At 36.0% G+C, this 20741-nt stretch overlaps 1 protein-coding gene across 1 annotated transcript in view; it reads left to right on the forward strand.

Moving 5' to 3' along the window:
• Positions 1-20741, forward strand: part of LOC127857885 (solute carrier organic anion transporter family member 5A1-like) — a 69335-nt gene that overhangs the window by 14919 nt on the left and 33675 nt on the right. The window contains exons 2-4 of the mRNA XM_052394603.1: positions 16933-17890; positions 19588-19793; positions 20540-20654. Of these exons, the coding sequence (XP_052250563.1) occupies positions 17077-17890; positions 19588-19793; positions 20540-20654 (1135 nt within the window). The 5' untranslated portion in view covers positions 16933-17076. The remainder of the gene's footprint in view (positions 1-16932; positions 17891-19587; positions 19794-20539; positions 20655-20741) is intronic.

Below are 20741 nucleotides of genomic sequence, written 5' to 3' on the forward strand. Positions count from 1 at the left end.
TCATGTAATGTCACTTCTGCAATATTGAAGCTAGCAATTTTATATTTGAAATGCATGTGTATCTCATGGAGCTGCACATTTTGAGTGGTGAAGGGTCAAGGTCAAGGTCATCCTTCAGTGTCAAACGTCATATTGGGGGACATTGTGTTTCACAAACACATCTTGTTCGCTATATAATGATATCGTATTAAGCAACTTTTGTCTTACGCGACCAGCGACCGCTGATTTTTGTGAATTTTGATGTCCGAATCTTGAATTAAGAAGGTAAAAGTGGTTAATCTATTAAGAGACAACGCCGATTTTTCTCGAGTATAGATAACAGTTGCAGAAACAATGCACTGTACGCGACAAACATTTCCTGAGAAGTGCGGAAAATAAACTATATATCGGCAACATCTGTCGAAATCCGTACATACCAATTTGTAATTATGCTAATTAGTAGATTTTTGTTAGCCAATCACATTGTTATTTACTTAATAAATTTTCCAATCAGGTCTGTTTGTTTGTTTTCAATTGACTTGTTTTAATTATTTCAGCTCATTATGTATCATAATCGAGTCAGATTTCCTTAAGCATACATGCAGAAATTAATGTGACAAAACGAAAAGTGTTAACGTTGAACGAGAAAATTCGGGTTTTGGAATTGTCATAGAGTAAAAGTGCATGTAAAATTGCAGATGAGTTTGGAGTCGGTAAAACTCATATTCAGAACATTCTTAAGCGTAAAGCCGAGGTGCTTGAAGACGTGGAAAATAATGTGTCAGGTGAAAAAAATGTGAAAAATATTTCCTTGTCTATGTTGTTTTTGCAAATAAATATGTACACACAATTCATTTATAATAAATGATAATTTATTATGCCCCCCTTCGAAGAAGAGGGGGTATATTGCTTTGCTCATGTCTGTCGGTCGGTCCGTCCACCAGGTGGCTTCCGGATGATAACTCAAGAACGCTTGGGGCTAGGATCATGAAACTTCATAGGTACATTGATCATGACTCGCAGATGACCCCTATTGATTTTGAGGTCACTAGGTCAAAGGTCAAGGTCACAGGTGAAGGTCACAGTTACTGGAAATAGGCATTTTAAGGATTTAGCATGGTTCAAACAAGGGAAACAACTACCGCTTATGCATGTTCTTTTTATTACAGCATTTGCCTCCCTTTAATTCATTTAAAATCTCATTTTACAGCAGAGATTCCAAATCTGACCTGTAAATGAGCCCCATATTTACTGCCAGTGCTAGGTTACATTTTCCCATTTGATCATTCTTAAGTACTGGTATTGTAATGCTACTGCTACTGCTACTGCTACTGTTACTGTTACTATTACTACTTCTACTACTACTACTACTACTACTACTACTACTACTACTACTACTACTACTACTACTTCTACTACTACTACTACTATTGTAATGCTGCTGCTACTGCTACTGCTACTACTGCTACTGCTACTACTACTACTACTACTACTACTACTACTACTACTACTACTACTACTACTACTACTACTACTACTACTACTATTACTTCTTCTACTACTACTACTACTACTACTACTACTACTACTACTACTACTACTACTACTACACTACTACCACCACCACCACCACCACCACCACCACCACCACCATCACCACCACCACCACCACCACCACCACCACCACCACAGTGACAAAAAACGTATTCACACAATGGCTGCTACTACAACTTATAGCCCATAAAGGGGGACATGCATGTTTTACAAACAGCCCTTGTCATTGTTGACAAAAGAGATTATCCTTCATATAGATTAAAATTTAGGGTAAGCATTCTTCCAGAATGGCCTTTTTATTTAAAGACCATGTTATTAAGAGACCACTTTTGATTACTCCCTTGAGTAGTCTCCTAATACTAGATTGACTGTATTTGCTTGTGATTCACTATACTGCATGAAGATACATATGCTGAGTATTAATAAAATCCTGTTGTATATTTAATCCTTTCAAACTCAGAAGCAAAGTAAAAATGGCTATGTGCAAACAGCATAAAACCAGAACTGCCTGCAAGTAACTCGCAGTCTGTTCAGGTTTTATGCTGTTTGCTGCTCATCAATATCTAAGGGTTGGAAATGAAGCCTTGAAAACTTGAATCTAGTAAGAAAGGTCTTGATTTGAATTAAACTTTCTAAAGGGTTAAAGAAATGGGTTATGAGTGGTTCAAACCTTAACCAAAGAAAATGGATGTCGCTATTTACCGGTAGCAGGCGACTCCAATATTTCAAGTACACAAATATACAAGGGTCAGAGATACCATTCTCAGACTAGCATGACGATGACAACCTTGCTTACTAAGGTCAACAGCTCGATATAATAAGAAAGCTGCTGCTTGGGCATACAAGTACAAACATATGTTTTGTACAATTTCATGATATTCCACTGTATGGGTCTTCACTGTGTTTGCCAAGACTTCAGTTGTCTTGGATACCAATTGGACCAATAACTGATTTGTCTCCCATGGTTTGGCACATAGGAATGTATGTAATGGAATGGGAGGCAGTATTGATCTATTGGTGAACTGAGGCCATCTTAATAGATTTAATAAGGGAGAAAAATCTATGGTATTAAACAATACTGTTCTTTGTTCTGACATGGACGTGTCTATGTAATTGCACACATATCATGTTTCACTGTGACAGAGCGGACAAAAGAAGGATGTTTTAGTTTCATGTGATGGTAATGTATTTTTTTACTTGTATCAGATATGTTTTACTTGATATTTTTTGGTAATTTATACGAGGCAGGAATGGGTTGGGAGATGTCATGAGTGATTTTGTTGGTGTGACTTTTAGATTTTGATATAACAGATTTTTATGGTTGGTTAGGTACATTAAATAAATAAGAATGTCTTGAAAACTATAATAATTTATTTGTTCATCTTCAATATTATATATATAATACGGGTGCCCAGGATATATATAAGGTTTTATGTCTTGAAAAAAAACAACTAGCGCATTTATTTGATAACTATACTTTGTAAGCTATCCAGTCTGGTAATTTAACTTTATAAATGTATTGATTATATGTACTATTAACATTATGTAATGCTTATTTATAAATTATATAATATATTCAAAAGCATTATCTAAACAAAACATCTGAAGGAGTAAACATGCAACCTTGAAGACCAGAGCCATGAAGTTCATTTAATGAAATTGATCTATTTGATTAACCAATATTATTTGAGACAGTTCTTTACTCAAAATGGATGACTAATAGTAAGACACGAAATAAATCATGATGTACATTACTTCGTTTTGCTATAATGCTTTTAGCTGTATATGAACCGTACATATCCATTACCTTAATTACTTTATTGGTAATTGATAAAAAATGTATTATAGCTGAGGGCATAATTGTCTGAGATGTGAAACACTCATGTACATAACTATAATGAGGACTAACTGTTTAGCAATCCTGTGTCCTTCCTTATTTCTTGACAGGTGAAGGCCAACGACAGCCTTAATTTAAAACATTTGATGTAAAGGTCAAATGCATGTTGGCTTACTAGGGCATCTATTCATTTTTTGTATGTAAACAATTAAGCAGGATTAGGTGTGCGTACAAATGTAGGTTGTAGGTCGAAGTGGAAATAACAAAGTGAATACCAGCATGTGTTTGTGATAAACACTTGCTGGAGGTTTATTGATGCAAAAAGTAAGTACTATACATTCGATTGATACTAGATAATGTAAACAATACATTGTTTGCAATACAAGAGAGTGGAATAACAATAAATATGGAATGTTTGTTTTTCAATTTATTTGTGCTTTTATCGTAAACAAAACACTTTATACTTTCATATGATCAAATGAGTCTTCCTTGTTTATACAATGCTTTCAGTGAACACGCAGTTTATGCATTAACAAAGAATGTCCTGGCAATGGTGTATAAATTGAAAATATTATATTGTATTTGCTTATATTCAATGTGCAATTTTTTGCAAATTTTGGTTAGGTTTTTTTTAGAACATGCAAGATTGGACTTTAAAACTATTCAAAATTAATAGTTAATGAAATGGTGATGCTATGTTGTTTTTAAGTATGATAATTATTTTCCAACCAAACCAATCTGTTGATTCAATTTTATCAGTTGTTCAAGGACATAAATTTAAGTTTGAATTGTCCAATCTAAATGAAAATTTATACTGTTTAAACGTGCAGTTTAACAACAAAATGTTATTTTAAAGGAGGAAGTTATATAAAAATTTAAGTGTATACAAACCACTTTGAAATGTGATAACAGGGCATTGTGTGAATAATGCTATATGTGAATCAATTTGTACTTGAACTGTGAAATGATTTTCTATGATAAATACAGTGTTCCCTGGAAGCAACGGCAGCCGGCGATTTCACTGATTACTAACTATCTTGGCGCTGGCCTCTTTTCCAAGAAATTTCAATTCATAACAGTGAAAAAAACAGCTGGTTTAGTTCTTAGTCGCTGGCTACTTTGAAAATATAACTGGGTCTTCAAATATTTATGGACAACACTGTAAATATCAGTTTTCATTTATTGGCAGAATCAGCAAACACATGCCGTTGCCATCTTATTGTACGAATATACAAAAAGACAATCACAAAAATGAAATTCTTAACAAAAATCATATAACACAAATAGATAATTAAATAAATACAGTAATAACTGATCACTAAATATCGTGGTTTACATCATAAGTGTTATCAAGAAGCAACAAAACAGCTAACTAGCAAAATAATCATGTCTTTTTTACATAGCATTGTAAATAAATTGTTTAAAATTTCTTAAATTGTCTAGTGTTAGTACTGGACACCAAAGAATTTGTTGACAACATGCTGATATGTGAAGTTGGAATAAAACATCAATCTAGGACTAAACTTTGTTTTTGGATTATTGACGCAAAGCGGCAATAATACACAGTAGCCAATCTTCAGCCTAATTTGCATATTACTGCAAACTTCGGAGCACTTCTGTCTACGCCGCAGAACTAACTCTCTGTTAACGCAACGCAATTTGATTGGGTGTTGTGAAAATGTTAGTACATGCGCATTGCTAGTATTCTCTATATAACGATAAAAGCCGTTACCGAGAAAAAGTATCCGAATGTACAATACTCGATTCACACAGGCGATATTTTAGATTGTATGTTTCCCTTTAACTCTTTCCTATTGAAGCTGGTCCGAGACTAGTAACACACTAAACATCGCAGTGGCGAAGACAGGGTTCAGAAACTTGAATGTTTTTTCTAAATGAACTTAGTTTCCTTTTGAATCAGGGCCACGTTGTGAGATTTCATGTCAATAATCCACCAGTACTTTCAGTGCTTTGATTAAACAAGATATGATAATTATGCAGTTTAACCTGTTATATATATTATTATTGACAAAGTATAAGTAAAAAAGACACTTGTCAAATTGAGAATATAATTGCAACATTTTAGTTGATTTAAGTAAATTTAAAAAAGAAAATGTCCATGAAAATAATAAAGGAAAACTGCTTATTATAAAAAAAATATAGAAATAATATTGCAAAAATACCGGTACATTCAGAACAAGAAATGAACAGATTTGTTTTAGAAAATCACCAAAAATGACGTCCATTCCAAGCTTTTAATTCCTTATAATTTTTAATTCAAATTATACAGTGTTTTTGATATAAGTTAATCAGGATTTTATTGTTCTAAAGATAATATATTATGTGAAAGTGTTCTTAAATGTTTGTAGGAACATGTCAAATGAATGTTATTTTACCTAATATAAAACATTTTTGTATGATAATGATGCTGACTTGAAATCTTAAGCCACAGTCCATAAAGTAAAAGTCAATACATCTTTAATTGGCATGAGTTAAAACTAATTAAAATGATTTTTGATGAACCGATAAGTATTTCTTGTTTACAAGATCTTGTTTACAAGGTCTAACATTCATTTTACAATCTAGAACTAATAGAATAAAAGTCATGGAGATGATGGTCAGGAGGCGTGAGTCAGTTAACTTGGCTCAAGGTCAAACTTAAAGGTAAATTATTCAAGCCTCCTTTTTCGAGTCTTTTTGCGTAAAGGATTTTCATGAAACAAGGCTTAAATATTTAGGTCATTGTGATGATTTGCTGAAGGCTTGGTCCTTTTGTTTAAGGTTAAGGTCACAATTGAAGGTTTAATATTTTAGGCCTTATTTTCATGTCCACTCAATATCCGCTCATTGCAATAAATTTTTTGCTATATAATTTTGTCGAATAATTCAGAGTATGTTGCATGTTTTAAACCTTTTTCCCATCAGAAGAAAAGTGAAAATAGCTTTTGCTACCAGCATAAAACCAGAACAGCCTGCGAGTAACTTGCAGTCTGTTCAGGTTTTATGCTGTTTGCTATTCATCAGTATCTAAGAGCTTGACATGACGCTTTTAAAACATGAATCTAGTTTAAAAGATATTTAATTTAACTTTCTTAGTGACTACAAATGCGTCGAAATACGTATCTGAGGGGTAAATGGTTAAATAATTATCACTAGTTAAATGATCGCTGATTAGTACGTAACAAAGATATGGTACCATATTTTCAAGGCAATAAGTTGCAATCAGTAGTTTTTTATTTGATTTTAATCACGAGAAATTTCAAATTCAAATGTTCATGTTCATGATATAATTTTGTTGGAATCACAACAAAGCTTTTTACCATGTTTCTTTTCTTTTTACCAAAAGTAAAAGATATCAATATTTGTTTGTTTTTTTTTCCACAAGGTATTTTTTTGAAAATTTCCAAAATCTCTACCATTACTCTATGGAGATGATTTGACATTGTATTTGCAGCATCATTTTCACATGTTTTTGTCTGGACAAATGATTAACGCAAAATACACAAGCACTATTTATTTACGCTATATAGTGCTTGTTAACGTCATGTCAACAATAAAGTTCAAATGTGATGTTTTGAATTAATAAAATGCTATGTGTTTGAAAATACTAATATGAAATTGATATTGTTTTTCTGACTAACAATATTTAACAGATAAGCAACAATCTAAAAATTTGTCACGTGCTTTCAGCAGCCACCTGCCTGAAAGGGACTTTTTCATGTTTGGGACAAAATTGCAAAAAATTGTTTCAGATTTGCAAATTTTCTTTGCAGTTATGAAAATTGGGATGTAACAGTCATACTGAACATTTGCCATGCTGTAAAGTATCAATTATATGCATCTTTTGACCATTAAAAAAACTGAAAATTATTGAGCATTACAAACTTATAACGATTGGTAGATTTTGAAAGTTTTGTTGTTATCATTATTTTGTGACATTTCCAGGATTGCTTACATAAAGTATAAAATACACTTTCAGTCTATAACAGTTTGTATGGCCGAGTTGTGAAAGCGCTAGACTTTACTCCAAACACTCAATGGTTGGAGTCCAGTTGTGGATCACTTTCTATGCCCCCGAAGGAGGGCATATAGTGATCGGACCGTTCGTCTGTCTGTCTGTCACACTTAGCGTTTAGGTTTCGAAAAATGTTCATAACTTCTATGTGGCTTCAGATAGCAATTTCATATTTGGCATGCATGTGTATATGGACATATATAAGGCCTTTCCACTCGCACACATGTTTTGACCCCTGTGAGCTTGACCTTGAACTTAGGGTCTGCGTTTAGGTTTCAAAATCTGCAATAAGGTTTCGAAAAAAGCTCATAACTTCTATCAAGCGTTTATAGGGGACATAAGTCATCCTATGGTGACAGCTCTTGTTTACTTTCTTTAATTTTATTATCCCCACGCTTTTTGAAAAAAAGGTGGGGATATTGTGGTGATCTCCGCCGTCCGTCCGTCCGTCCGTCCGTCTGTCCGTCCGTCTGTCCGTCCGTCCGTCCTGGCCACTATCTCCTCCTACACTAAAAGCACTAGAACCTTGAAATTTACACACATGGTAGCTATGAGCATATGTGCGACGGTGCACTATTTGGAATTTTGATCTGACCCCTGGGTCAAAAGTTATAGGGGTTGGGGTGGGGCCGCGTCAGAAATTATCACTCATTTTTTTAGGTTATTTTACATTTACTTCTTTATTTCTACACCGATTCACTTCAAATTGATACTGGACCTCACCTATGACAATACGGTCAATCTCAACCATGCATGGCCCCATTCCCAACCCTGGGGCGCCCCGCCCACATAGGCCACACCCACCAAAAATTTCCATTTACTATAATTTTTTCATTTCTACACGGATTCACTTCAAATTGATACTGAACTTTTGTTATGACATTAGGGTCAATCTCAACTATGCATGGCCCCAATCCCAACCCTGGGGCGCCCGCCCACATAGGCCACACCCACCAAAAAAATCCATTTACTATAAAAAAAAATTAGGTTATTTTACATTAACTTCTTCATTTCTACACTGATTCACTTCAAATTGATACTGAACCTCTCTTATGACAAAACGGTCAAACTCAACTATTCATGGCCCCGTTGCCAACCCTGGGGCGCCACGCCCACATAGACCACACCCGCCCAAAATTGCCTTTTACTATAATTTCTTCATTAATACACTGATTCACTTCAAATTGATACTGAACCTCTCTTATGACAATACGGTCAATCTCAACTATGCATGGCCCCATTACCAACCCTGGGGCACCCCGCCCACATAGGCCACACCCTCCCAAAATTGCCTTTTACTATAACTTCTTTATTTTTACACCCATTCACTTCTAATTGATACTGAACTTCTCTTATGACAATACAGTCAATCTCAACTATGCATGGCCCCATGATCAACCCTGGGGCGCCCTTGGGTCAAACATGCGGCGTGGGGATACGCGTCGGCCTCTGCCGCGCCATTTCTAGTTCTTGTTTAATACTGGAGCTATTTAATGCAAATTCTCACATTTATCATTTTAAAGATTTGAATGACAAACTTAAAAAAAAGGCACAATTTATAAAAAGGTTCCTTAAAGCAGATCACATTGCAGAACACTTTCCTTGACTGGCTTCCTAACACAGGTTAGACTGTATAATTAATGCCCTTAACCCTTTGCATGCTGGGAAATTTGTCATCTGCTAAAATGTCTTCTGCTGAATTTCTAAAATTAGCATTTTCTTTGATTTTTTTCAAAGAATACTATCAGAATAGCAAACAGTTTGGATTCTGATGAGACGCCACGTTCTGTGGCGTCTCATCTGGATCCAAACTGTTTGCAAAGGCCTTCAAAGTTCGGTTCCAGCACTGAAAGGGTTAAAGGGATTTTCATGAAATAGTCACAAATATTCATCACATTGATGCTATTTGCAGAAGGCATGAGGTGGTCATGCCATTTCAAAGTCAAACTAGTATTTAAGATAAAAAAGATTAGGGTGGGAAATACTAATGCGTCTTTTTGACTGCATTTATATTCTTTTGGTAAAACATCAATATCTCGTCTTCACTTAATGATCATTTTTATGTGTACAAAAAAGTTTCTGTTTCCTTTTGGTGTCAAAAATGAAGTACCAGATGGCCATAAATCGCACAGGTAATAAATGTTGCATGTTAATATATCCTAAGATTGCGCAATCAAACTTCTACCTCATACATAAAATTGTGCAAAGTTAGCCTATGTCAGCTTATTGTTAAAGAAGACCTTTATAAGATTGCAATTAACTGAGGTGAGTCTCATTATTTATTGATGCCCAGTAGTCAGAAATCAACACAGTGTTATTTAATCATGCCTTGAAGCTGCATTATGCAAGGGTTTGCTGAGACGCAATTATCGGTATCTAATAGAGCTGTGGTATAAAATTACGCACTGATACCTTCACCCACTTGGGCACTGGTCAGCATTTTTCAAGGTGTGGAAATGAAAGTCGGATTTGTCTGAAGCAAGTAAATTTTCTGTGTTGGAAAAGTGCGGTTTGCATGTTTAAAAAAAAATTGTTCTTGGATATGTACTATTTAAGTGTGTAACAATCCTGTAAAATTAAAGTTATCAACCATATCTAATTAACTTTAAATTTTTATGGGAAATTTTGCTCTTTTTAAACCCAAAATATGAAGTAAAGGGGGTATACTTGAATCACCGTCCATCTGTCTTTCTGTTTTCACTCACAAAATTTGTCAAATGAAGTTCTACACTTTTCAATGTACAACATTAAAACTTGCTCAAGTTTTTTCCTAATTATATTCACATGTGTGTGTGTGCATGTGTGTGAATTTATAGGCTTGATAAGCAAAAATATACATCTCTGTAACTACAACATCCAGATATGCAATAATTGATAGTAAACTGTAGTACTCAAGCAAGGATCTAAAATTGGAATGGTGCTCTTTAGTCAAAAGGGCACTTTTACTGCGCATATTTATATTAACCCTGTATGGTATTTTCAAAAAGGCATGTGTTTTCAGTCCCCGAAACAAATCATTTATTTTTTTGGGCCCTTAGCAACAGAAATACGACTTTTCCTATAGAAGAATACGTTTTGTGATTGCTGCTATTATAAAAAAGCCATGAAATTTTATAACACAGTAAAGCAAAATTGGACCAAATTAACTTTGCATAGCTCTGTGGAAACCTAGAGAGCCATGCTTCTGAATTCATTTGGGCGGTGCTCTGTGAAAAAGGGGTTTAATGCATGTGTGTAAAGTGTCGTCCCAGGTCGCAAAGGCTAATCTGGGACGACACTTTACGCACATGAAGTAGGGACGACACTTTTCACTCTTCTTAGAAAAAATCAAGTTTAAGCGGAAAGTGTCGTCCCTGATTAGCCTGTGTAGACTGCACAGGCTATTCTCTGGGACGACACTTAACCTATTTAACATTAACATTTAACCCCTTTTTCGCAGAGTGAGGCTCATATAGATTCCTGTCTGGCATTGTGCTAATCTGAGATGACGCCTGTCACTTGCAACAAACCTTCTTACTGGAAGCCTGGGACACCATCTATCAATTCTTGTAAGGCCAAAAAAACAAATAGGTCCATTTCTGGTCTCCTTGGGAAAAAACAGGGTTGGTAGGTAGGGACTTTTTTGTGTTTTTGTTGGGTACTAGAATGAAAGGCTACTAAAGCTTATAATAATAAATTCATCTATATATATGCTTTGTTTGCTTGATATTACATCTTATATGAAAGAATATGAACAATTTTTTTTTTTTTGCCCACCCCAATAAAAAGTTGATGGTCGGCGCCAATTCGGGAAACACTGTTGGGTGACTGGAAACGGACTTATTTTTTGTTCTGGCCTAAGAATTATAGGCTTCATCCTAATTTAGCCTGTAGCTAACAGTCTGGTCTAGTATTTCTTGCACTAGTATATGAATAATAGCTGCCACAGTAATTACTTTTTACAGCCTGTAAATGACTTAGCTGTCAATAAAACAGTAAGGACTTTACTGCCATCGAGAGAGTACTAAGTAAGAGAGTACTTAGCAGTCAGGCTCCCCTGATGTTTCTTGCGGGTTACAAGGTCATATGATGCTAAACATATTAACCGTTGGCACACAATCCCGTGTCTCAGTCACATGTAATCTAAGTTATGTAAATGATGAGTAAAGGATCAGCGTTGTGATGGATTTCACGTTTCATAATTAGTATGTAATATGAATGTGACATGTCTCACATGGTGGTATGTGAAGAGTAAAATGTTGGTGGAGTTTTTTTTCATTTAAAATCGGGTAAACGGACCCATTCCCAATAGAAAAAAGTATATATTTTCCCAAATGGGAGCTAAAAATTCCCAATGGAAGGTTTCAAAAAATAAATAATATATATATATATATTTATTTATTGATTTTTTTTAGATCACAATATTTTGTTCATCTCCCATCCATATAAGATCAACTTAGTAAATAATACTGGACACACTTGTATCCTCAATTTTGAATCATTTGTTAGCAAAACAACATAAACATTAATTTCCCAATTTTAGTCAAAATGCCGCGAATTTTTCCAATGCAAAGGGACCCGGCCCTTTTATTATTTTATTAAAAAATTGATTTTTTTTCTCTCCCTTGGGAATTTTTAGCTCCCATTTGGAAAAAAAAAAATGCCATTGGGAATGGGTCCTATTAATGGACCCATTTTGAATGAAGAAAACAATGGTTACTTAATTGCATTTACCTAGATCCAGATACTGCCAGTTGTTTAATGTTATACAATGGAGAGCTAATTAATTCAGTTTTATACCATGGTGGGCTGTAAAAAGCAGTTTTAATGGATTCACAGTGAAAGTGAATAAACATTTGATTATATTTTTTTGTACAATGGTTGGCAGATCAAGCTTAAGTCAGTAATGGCACATGTGGTCTATTTATAGTAGAAATGAAGAGTTTTTGTGTGTTTGAAAATTGTAAACAGATGCATGATTCTAATGTATCTGTGTTTATCTGTGTAGTGGGATACATCAATGATAGCGACATTTGAGGTAAATTGATTAATTATTATTTGAGTCACGTTCTGAGATAACTGGGCATAATGCATGTCCATAAAGTGTTGTTCCCGATTAGCCTGTGCAATTAGCACAGGCTAATCAGGAAAAACACTTTCAGCTTTTATGACATTTTTCATTAAATGAAGTCTCTTAGCAAAAAAGCCAATGTTGGCGGAAATTGTTGTCCCAGATTAGCCTGTGCAGACTGCACAGGCTAATCTTGGATGACACTTTACACACATGCATTAAGCCCAGTTTTCTCAGAACACGACTCAATTATTATTTAATTCATTTTAAGCTCACCTGATTGCTCAGGTGAGCTTTTGTGACCGGTCTTTGTCTGTCGTACGTCCGTCCGTCCGTTAACATTTGCTCGTAAACACTCTAGAGGCCACATTTCTTGCCCCATCTTCATGAAACTTGGTCAGAAGCTTTGTCTGTCCCAATGAAATCTCGGCCGAGTTCGAAATTGGGTCGTGTTGGGTCAAAAACTAGGTCACTAGGTCAAAAAAAAGAAAAACCTTGTAAACACTGTAGAAGTCACATTTCGTGCCCAATCTTCATGTGACTTTGTCAAAATGTTTGTCTTAATGATATCTTGGTTGAGTTCAAAAGTGGTTCCGGTCCGTTGAAAAACATGGCCGCCAGTGGGCGGGGCAGTTTTCTTTATTTGGCTTTAGAGAAACTTTGTAAACACTCTTGAAGTCACAATTTTTTACCAATCATCATGAAAATTAGTCAAAACATTGGTTTAATTTATTTCTTGGACGAGTTCCAAAATGGTCCAGATCGATGAAAAAACATGGCCGCCAATGGGCGTGGCATTTTTCTCTATATGTATATAGTGGCAGTTTTCCCAATTTGGCTATAGAGAAATCTTGTAAACACTCTAGAAGTCACAATTTTTGCCCAATCATCATGAAAGTTGGTCAAAACATTGGTTTTATTGATATCTCGGATGAGTTCGAAAATGGTCCGGATCGGTGAAAAAACATGGCCGCCAGTGTGCGGGGCATTTTTGTCTATGTGTATATAGTGAAAACATGTGAACACTCTAGAAGTCCGTCTATCAGATGGTTTCCGGATGATAACTCAAGAACGCTTTGGCCTAGGATCATGAAACTTCATAGGTACATTGATCATGACTCGCAGATGACATGACCCCTATTGATTTTGAGGTCACTAGGTCAAAGGTCAAGGTCATGGTGACCCGAAATAGTAAAATGGTTTCTGGATAATAACTCAAGAACGCTTGCGCCTAGGATCATGAAACTTCATAGGTACATTGATCATGACTCGCAGATGACCCCTATTGATTTTCAGGTCACTAGGTCGAAGGTTAAGGTCACGGTGACCCGAAACAGTAAAATGGTTTCCGGATGATAACTCAAGAACACTTACACCTAGGGTCACGAAACTTCATAGGTACATTTATCATGACTCGCAGATGACCCCTATTGATTTTCAGGTCACTAGGTCAAAGGTCAAGGTCACGGTGACCCGAAACAGTAAAATGGTTTCCGGATGATAACTCAATAACGCTTATGCCTAGGATCATGAAACTTCATATGTACATTGATCATGACTCGCAGATGACCCCTATTGATTTTCAGGTCACTAGGTCAAAGATTAAGGTCACGGTGACTCAACTGATCATTACTCGCAGATGACCCCTATTGATTTTCAGGTCACTAGGTCAAAGATCAAGGTCACAGTGACTCAACTTAGAAAAATGGTTTCCGGATGATAACTCAAAGACGCTAACACCTAGGATCATGGAACTTCATAGGTACATTGATCATGACTCGCAGATGACCCCTATCGACTTTCAGGTCACTAGGTCAAAGGTCAAGGTCACAGTGACTCGGACACAGTAAAATGGTTTCCAGATGATAACTCAAGGAAGCTTATGCCTAGGATCATGAAATTTGATAGGTACATTGATCCTGACTCGCAGATGACCCCTATTGATTTTCAGGTCACTAGGTCAAAGGTCAAGGTCACAGTGACTCAACACAGTAAAATTGTTTTTGGATGATGTCTCAAGAATACTCATAGGCCTAGGATCATCAACTTTATAGGTACATTGATCATGACTTGCAGATGACCCCTATTGATTTTCAGGTCACTAGGTCAAAGGTCAAGGTCCCAGTGACAATAAACGTATTCACACAATGGCTGCCACTACAACTGACAGCCAATATGGGGGGCATGCATGTTTTATAAACAGCCCTTGTTATTTTTGTAAGCAATTAAGTTTGATGTTTGGAAAGGGAGGTCAACTCAAAATATAGGTAACAAGGTTAAATCTTTAAATAACAATAACACTCCATACGCCAGAGTTTTGGTTCAATAATGATGAAACTTGACCAGGATGTTTGTCTGGACAATATTTAGGTCAAGTTTGACATGTGGTAAAGATTGAATGAACCGACTCCTCTCCGATGAGCGAACTAGGGCCATCTTGGCCCTCTTGTTTTATTTGTATGTTAATATAAAAATAATAATTATTTTGTTAATAGAAAAAATACCCAGGAGAAGGGTTAGTATTGTATTAAAATATTTTTCAAGTTCATTAATATTTCAAGTAAAATCTCAAATAAAAGTACAACTTTTATTTTTGTTTTTTAAGCAAATATGCAGAAAACTGTACACATGAACACTTTATGCTGCAATAGTCATTGTCAATGTTTTAACTTTTATGTCCAGCCATTTTAATTTTTTTAAGTGAGAGATTTAGAGGTATAGTAGGTGATCAACTTTGGGTTTTATATTTCAGATGCTTATAATACTGAGAGCATAAAACTGCATATTCCAGCTACATTTAATTGTATTTAGCCGGATTTTTTTCGAAAAAATCTCGGCTTATAGATTGATGTTGTCGGGCGGGCGGGCGGGGTGGCGGCGTGCTCGAAAATGTTAAAGTTCTTATTTCATGGTATAACTTTGGTATGCTTGGACCTAGAGTCTTCAAACTTGACATGAAGGTTGGCCAGGATTAACAGATGACCACTGGTCATTTCAAGGTCATTCATTTGAAGGTCAAGGTCACTGTGACCTTCAATATAAAAAATGTTAAAGTTGTTATAACTTTGGTATGCTTGGACCTAGAGTCTTGAAACTTGACATGAAGGTTGGCCATAACTAGTTAGTAACCACTGGTCATTTCAAGGTCATTCATTTGAAGGTCAAGGTCACTGTGACCTTGAATGTAAAAATGTTAAAGTTCTTATTTCATGGTATAACTTTGGTATGCTTGGACCTAGAGTCTTCAAACTTGACATGAAGGTTGGCCAGGATTAACAGATGACCACTGGTCATTTCAAGGTCATTCATTTGAAGGTGAAGGTCACTGTGACCTTCAATATAAAAATGTTAAAGTTGTTATAACTTTGGTATGCTTGGACCTAGAGTCTTGAAACTTGACATGAAGGTTGGCCAGAACTAGTAAGTAACCACTGGACATTTCAAGGTCATTCATTTGAAGGTCAAGGTCACTGTGACCTTGAATGTAAAAATGTTAAAGTTGTTATAACTTTGGTATGCTTGGACCTAGAGTCTTGAAACTTGACATGAAGGTTGGCCAGAACTAGTAAGTAACCACTGGACATTTCAAGGTCATTCATTTGAAGGTCAAGGTCACTGTGACCTTGAATGTAAAAATGTTAAAGTTCTTATTTCATGTTATAACTTTGTAATAAATAGTATTATTTCATCTAAGTTTATTTTCTTACATTTGATAATGAAATTGATGGAAACTTCAAACAATATGTTACTAATTTGCTAATAAAAAAATTGAGATCAAACTTTCCTAATTGTCAATTCAAGTTCATATTTGTGACCTTAAATGTTATTGTTGTTCATGTATATGCATGCATTCAAAACATAACACAAGGTTTGCTCATGCCTTGAAAAGTACTTACATTTCATTTTGACCTTTGAACAATATTTCAGTAATTTAAGTATTGCATTGACAAAAACACGAAAGGTACTTTCCTGTCATTTAAATCAAAAATCCGGCTTCAATGCGGTCATCTCCGACCGCGGAACTCTTGTTATAATATATTTCTTCAACAAACATCATTTTACAAACATTTCTATGACAAATTTACAAGTTCACATGTTGAATGTCAATTTCAGTCGTATGCTGCATTAACTTCTATGTGATTGATTCTTATTTATTATGCCCCCGGTAGGGTAGCATATAGCATTTGAACTGTCTGTCCGTCCGTCAGTCCGTCCGAAAACTTTAATATTGGCCATAACTTTTGCAATATTGAAGATAGCACCTTGATATTTGGCATGCATGTGTATCTCATGGAGCTGCACATTTTGAGTGGTGAAAGGTCAAGGTCATCCTTAAAGGTCAAAAGTCAAAGAATACAATCCAAGGAAAGTAATAAGCTTTAAAAGGGAGATAATTTCTAAACCTGCCAAATTATATATTGAAATTTTATTTCAAAGCAGTGCAATAGAGGACATTGCATTTCTGACAAACACATCTCTTGTTTATTTATGTTACAGGTCGCTTCAGTTGCTGCGTCAAGTCACTCGCTGGTTGGAGGGGAGGTCAAGGTCATCATAGCGTAATTATTGATCAAAACACCTCAAGTTGAGTCACACCACGTGGCGTTAGTCCAGGGTGATAAGCCTCTCCGAACGGTTATCATGGCGAAACGTCCTGATCACATTGACCTCGGATGTAGAGGAAAGGTCAAATTTACACCTCTGTCTGACCTGACCTCGACCCCTGGAGGTCAGAGTGTGGGTCAAAGGTCATTGGGGGTGGAGAGCTCTGTCAGCGGTTGTTCAGTGAACAGCGGATCAAGACTAATCAAGGGGACCACAGAACTGGATCTGATTATTGACGATCAGTTGTGTACGATCCAAAACAACTCCACAGATGAAGGACAGTGTGGTTTGGGACGATTCCGTCCGAAGTGCATACAGGCATGCGCAAGTGTGAAACTTTTTGTGTTCTTTATGTGCATTCTTATCACAATGTCAGGGACTTTGTCGACCGGGTATTTGAACAGCGTGATAACTACCATTGAGAAGCGTTTTGAGCTGGGAAGCTCGATGTCGGGCCTGATTGCAGCCTCGTACGAGTTCGGGAGTCTGGTGGCGGTCATATTCATATCATATTTCGGTGGCCGTCGGCATATACCCAGGTGGATAGGCAAGGGTGTGATACTGATGGGCTTTGGTGCTCTTTTATTCGCGTTACCACATATCATTGCACAGAAATACACTGTTCACCAAGGAATTATATCGAACGTCACTGATGAGAATATATGTAAGACAGAAGACCAGAAAAAATCCAATGAAAACTGTCTGGACAAAAATGCTGGGAACTTGAGTTATGTGCTGATATTAATTACAGCTCAGATATTAATTGGAACTGGGGGGACACCAATTTTTACGCTGGGAACGACGTACATTGACAATCACGTCCCAAAGGATAAGTCGCCAGTGTATTTAGGTGAGTGGTTCAAGTTCATTACAGCGTGTATTTTGCAATGAATTATTGATCAGTACATATTTGTATTTCTGTTAACGGCCTTAGGCAGCTAATATTAATATTGTTAGCGTCATTAGCATTCATGTGATGTATTTAATGGGATTGGTTTTGTTCATGATTTGTTGGTTATTTTTTTTTATTAATTTCCCAATAAAGGCAAGGGAAGTATGAAAGATGCATTAGAAAAACTGTTCTTAAATTTATTTTTTAGTAATGTCCAAATAATTGAGTCATAATCACATTTTCTTAATTGACATTTTCTTGTCAACAAGTGAAATGAAACAATTTATCATGAGTTTGTTAACTTTAATTTCCAAACCAGTTTTAATCCTTTTTTACGTATGTGTAGTCCCTTAGAAATTTAAATTTAATTAAAGACCTTCCTTACTAGATTCAAGTTGTAAAGGCTTCTTTTCCAACCCTAAGATACTGATGAGCAGCAAACAGCGTAAAACCTGAACAGACTGTGAGTTACTCGGAGGCTGTTCTGGTTTTGTGGTTGTTGCAAAAGCCATTTTCACTTGGCTTCATATGGGGGAAAGGGTCAAGCCATTTACTCTTTTTATAGGGTTTAAACATAATAATTTACAATATGAAACATTAAAATTGTAATTGTTTTTATCTGGCAATAATGCTTATTCATTGGAATCAGTGCAGGCAGATATTGTTCAGAGAAGACTATCTGTCACTTGCAAGTCCAGAGAAATTGTTTCTCAAAAACAAATGGGAAGAATTGCCATTGTTGTCTGGCTGTCTTGTCAGAGCTCCAAATAATGGTTCATATTATTTGTTCACTTCCTTTTTTTGGAACAAATATTTGTCACTTCCAAAATTAAAGCTTCTATTTGTTTTGTATGTTTACAAACATGCCTCTTTTGGGATGTTTGTATTGGCATTTAATAAAACAAATATGCTTGTTCTGTATAATTGCTATGAAAGTTATAATTCAAGATCAGTTATGTGGACTGCACATCTACAAATCTGGGAGGACACTTTACACAAATGTATTTTTTGCCAGAACAAGGCTAAATTAGATCATTTTTCTTGCAGCTAACTGCTTTCATGTATGTGACATTGCTCTGTGTAAAAAAATCATTTTAGTGCACATGGATGTATTCGATATATTTGGTGTTATGCAAGTGCATAATTATGCAGTCTTTTTTTCACCATTTTGGGACTTGGACAAGGTCCCTTTGGATTGGGAAAATCGCCGCATTTTGGCTAAAATTGGGAAATGAGTAATGTTGTTGTTTTGTTAACAAATGCTTCCAAGTTGAGCATAAAATTGTTTTTAACCCTTTCAGTGCGGGAACCGAATTTGAAAGGCCTTTGCAAACAGTTTGGATCCAGATGAGACGCCACAGAACGTGGCGTCTCATCTGGATCCAAACTGTTTGCTATTCTGATAGTATTCTTTGAAAATAAATGAAGAAAATGCTTATTTTTACAAATTCAGCAGACGACATTTTAGCAGACGACAAATTTCCCAGCATGCAAAGGGTTAATATTACTAAAAGAGCTGGATTGGAGATGAACTAAATGTTAAGATCTAAATAAAATATGTAGTTTTTTTTTTTTTGAAACCTTAAATTGGAATTTTTTTAGATTCCATATGGCAAAAAAACACAATGTTATGACTATTATGATTTCTCTTGCAGCGTTTACGTATGCCACAGGTGCGTTGGGCCCGGTGGTAGGGTACGCGCTGGGGGCCTTGCTGCTCCAGTTCTATGTGGATGTGTTCAGCTATGAGGTGGACCTGTCCCCCGCTCACCCCCGCTGGATAGGGGCCTGGTGGGGGGGCTTCATCATCTGTGGGCTTGTACTGTTTGCCATCGCCGTCCCCTTCCTGATGTTTCCTCAGGTAAATTGTAGTAACAGTGATAAAAAATCCTGTATAGGTGGAATGTGTCTTCTTAGATTAGCCTGTGCAGTCTGCATCGCCTAATCAGGGACGACACTTTTGCTTTTAAGGAATTGTATGCTTAAAGAAATTTTCTTCTTTGCAAAAATCTAGTCTGCGCGGAAAGTGTCTTCCCTGATTAGCCTGTGCAGGACAAGACTTTTTGCACATGCAATTAACCCAACCTGCAGGATAGGGGCCTTGTGGGGGGGCTTCATCATCTGTGGCCTTGAACTGTTTGCCATGGCCGTCCCCTTCCTGAGGGAGCATGGTCACATTGATCAAAATAAGCAAAAAGCAAACTCTTTTTTCATGTCAATCATTTATTGTTTGATTCTTATGCTTATTGTGTTAAATATATTTATTTTTGTTCAAGTAATCAGCTAAAAATTATTTCATTTGAAAAAAATCACCAAGTAAGAATTTTAATAATTTATTGCAACATTACCTATAACGCAATGTTTAAGATGGCCCCATGATACATTGAAAAACAGAACTTGTTTTATAACAATAAGTCTATTAAAAGCAAAATTTTAGTTGTTTATAATATATAAAGGTTCTATTAACTGCATTTTATTCGAAGAACACATGCTAATCAGGTATGACATTTCTCTTATATGGAATTTTTTGTTTAAACAATAAGTTTTAAGCCACATTTTCCCAGAGCGAGATAAAAATGTATTAATAGATATTTCATGTCTTATCAGGTTCTGGTGGAGGAGAAACGCAAGGTTCTTGAGAGCAAAGCAAGGGAAGAACTACTGGCTCCCAGCCTGGAGCAGCCGGAAACAAAGATAGAGGATTATGGGAAGGATGCTAGAGGTGGGTGGGGTAGTCAGTGGTGTGGTAGGGCAGAAGATTAAGGGAAGGATGCTAGAGGTGGGTGGGGTAGTCAGTGGTGTGGCAGGG

This window comes from Dreissena polymorpha, chromosome 14, assembly GCF_020536995.1.
Source record: "Dreissena polymorpha isolate Duluth1 chromosome 14, UMN_Dpol_1.0, whole genome shotgun sequence".
Lineage (NCBI taxonomy): Eukaryota > Metazoa > Mollusca > Bivalvia > Myida > Dreissenidae > Dreissena > Dreissena polymorpha.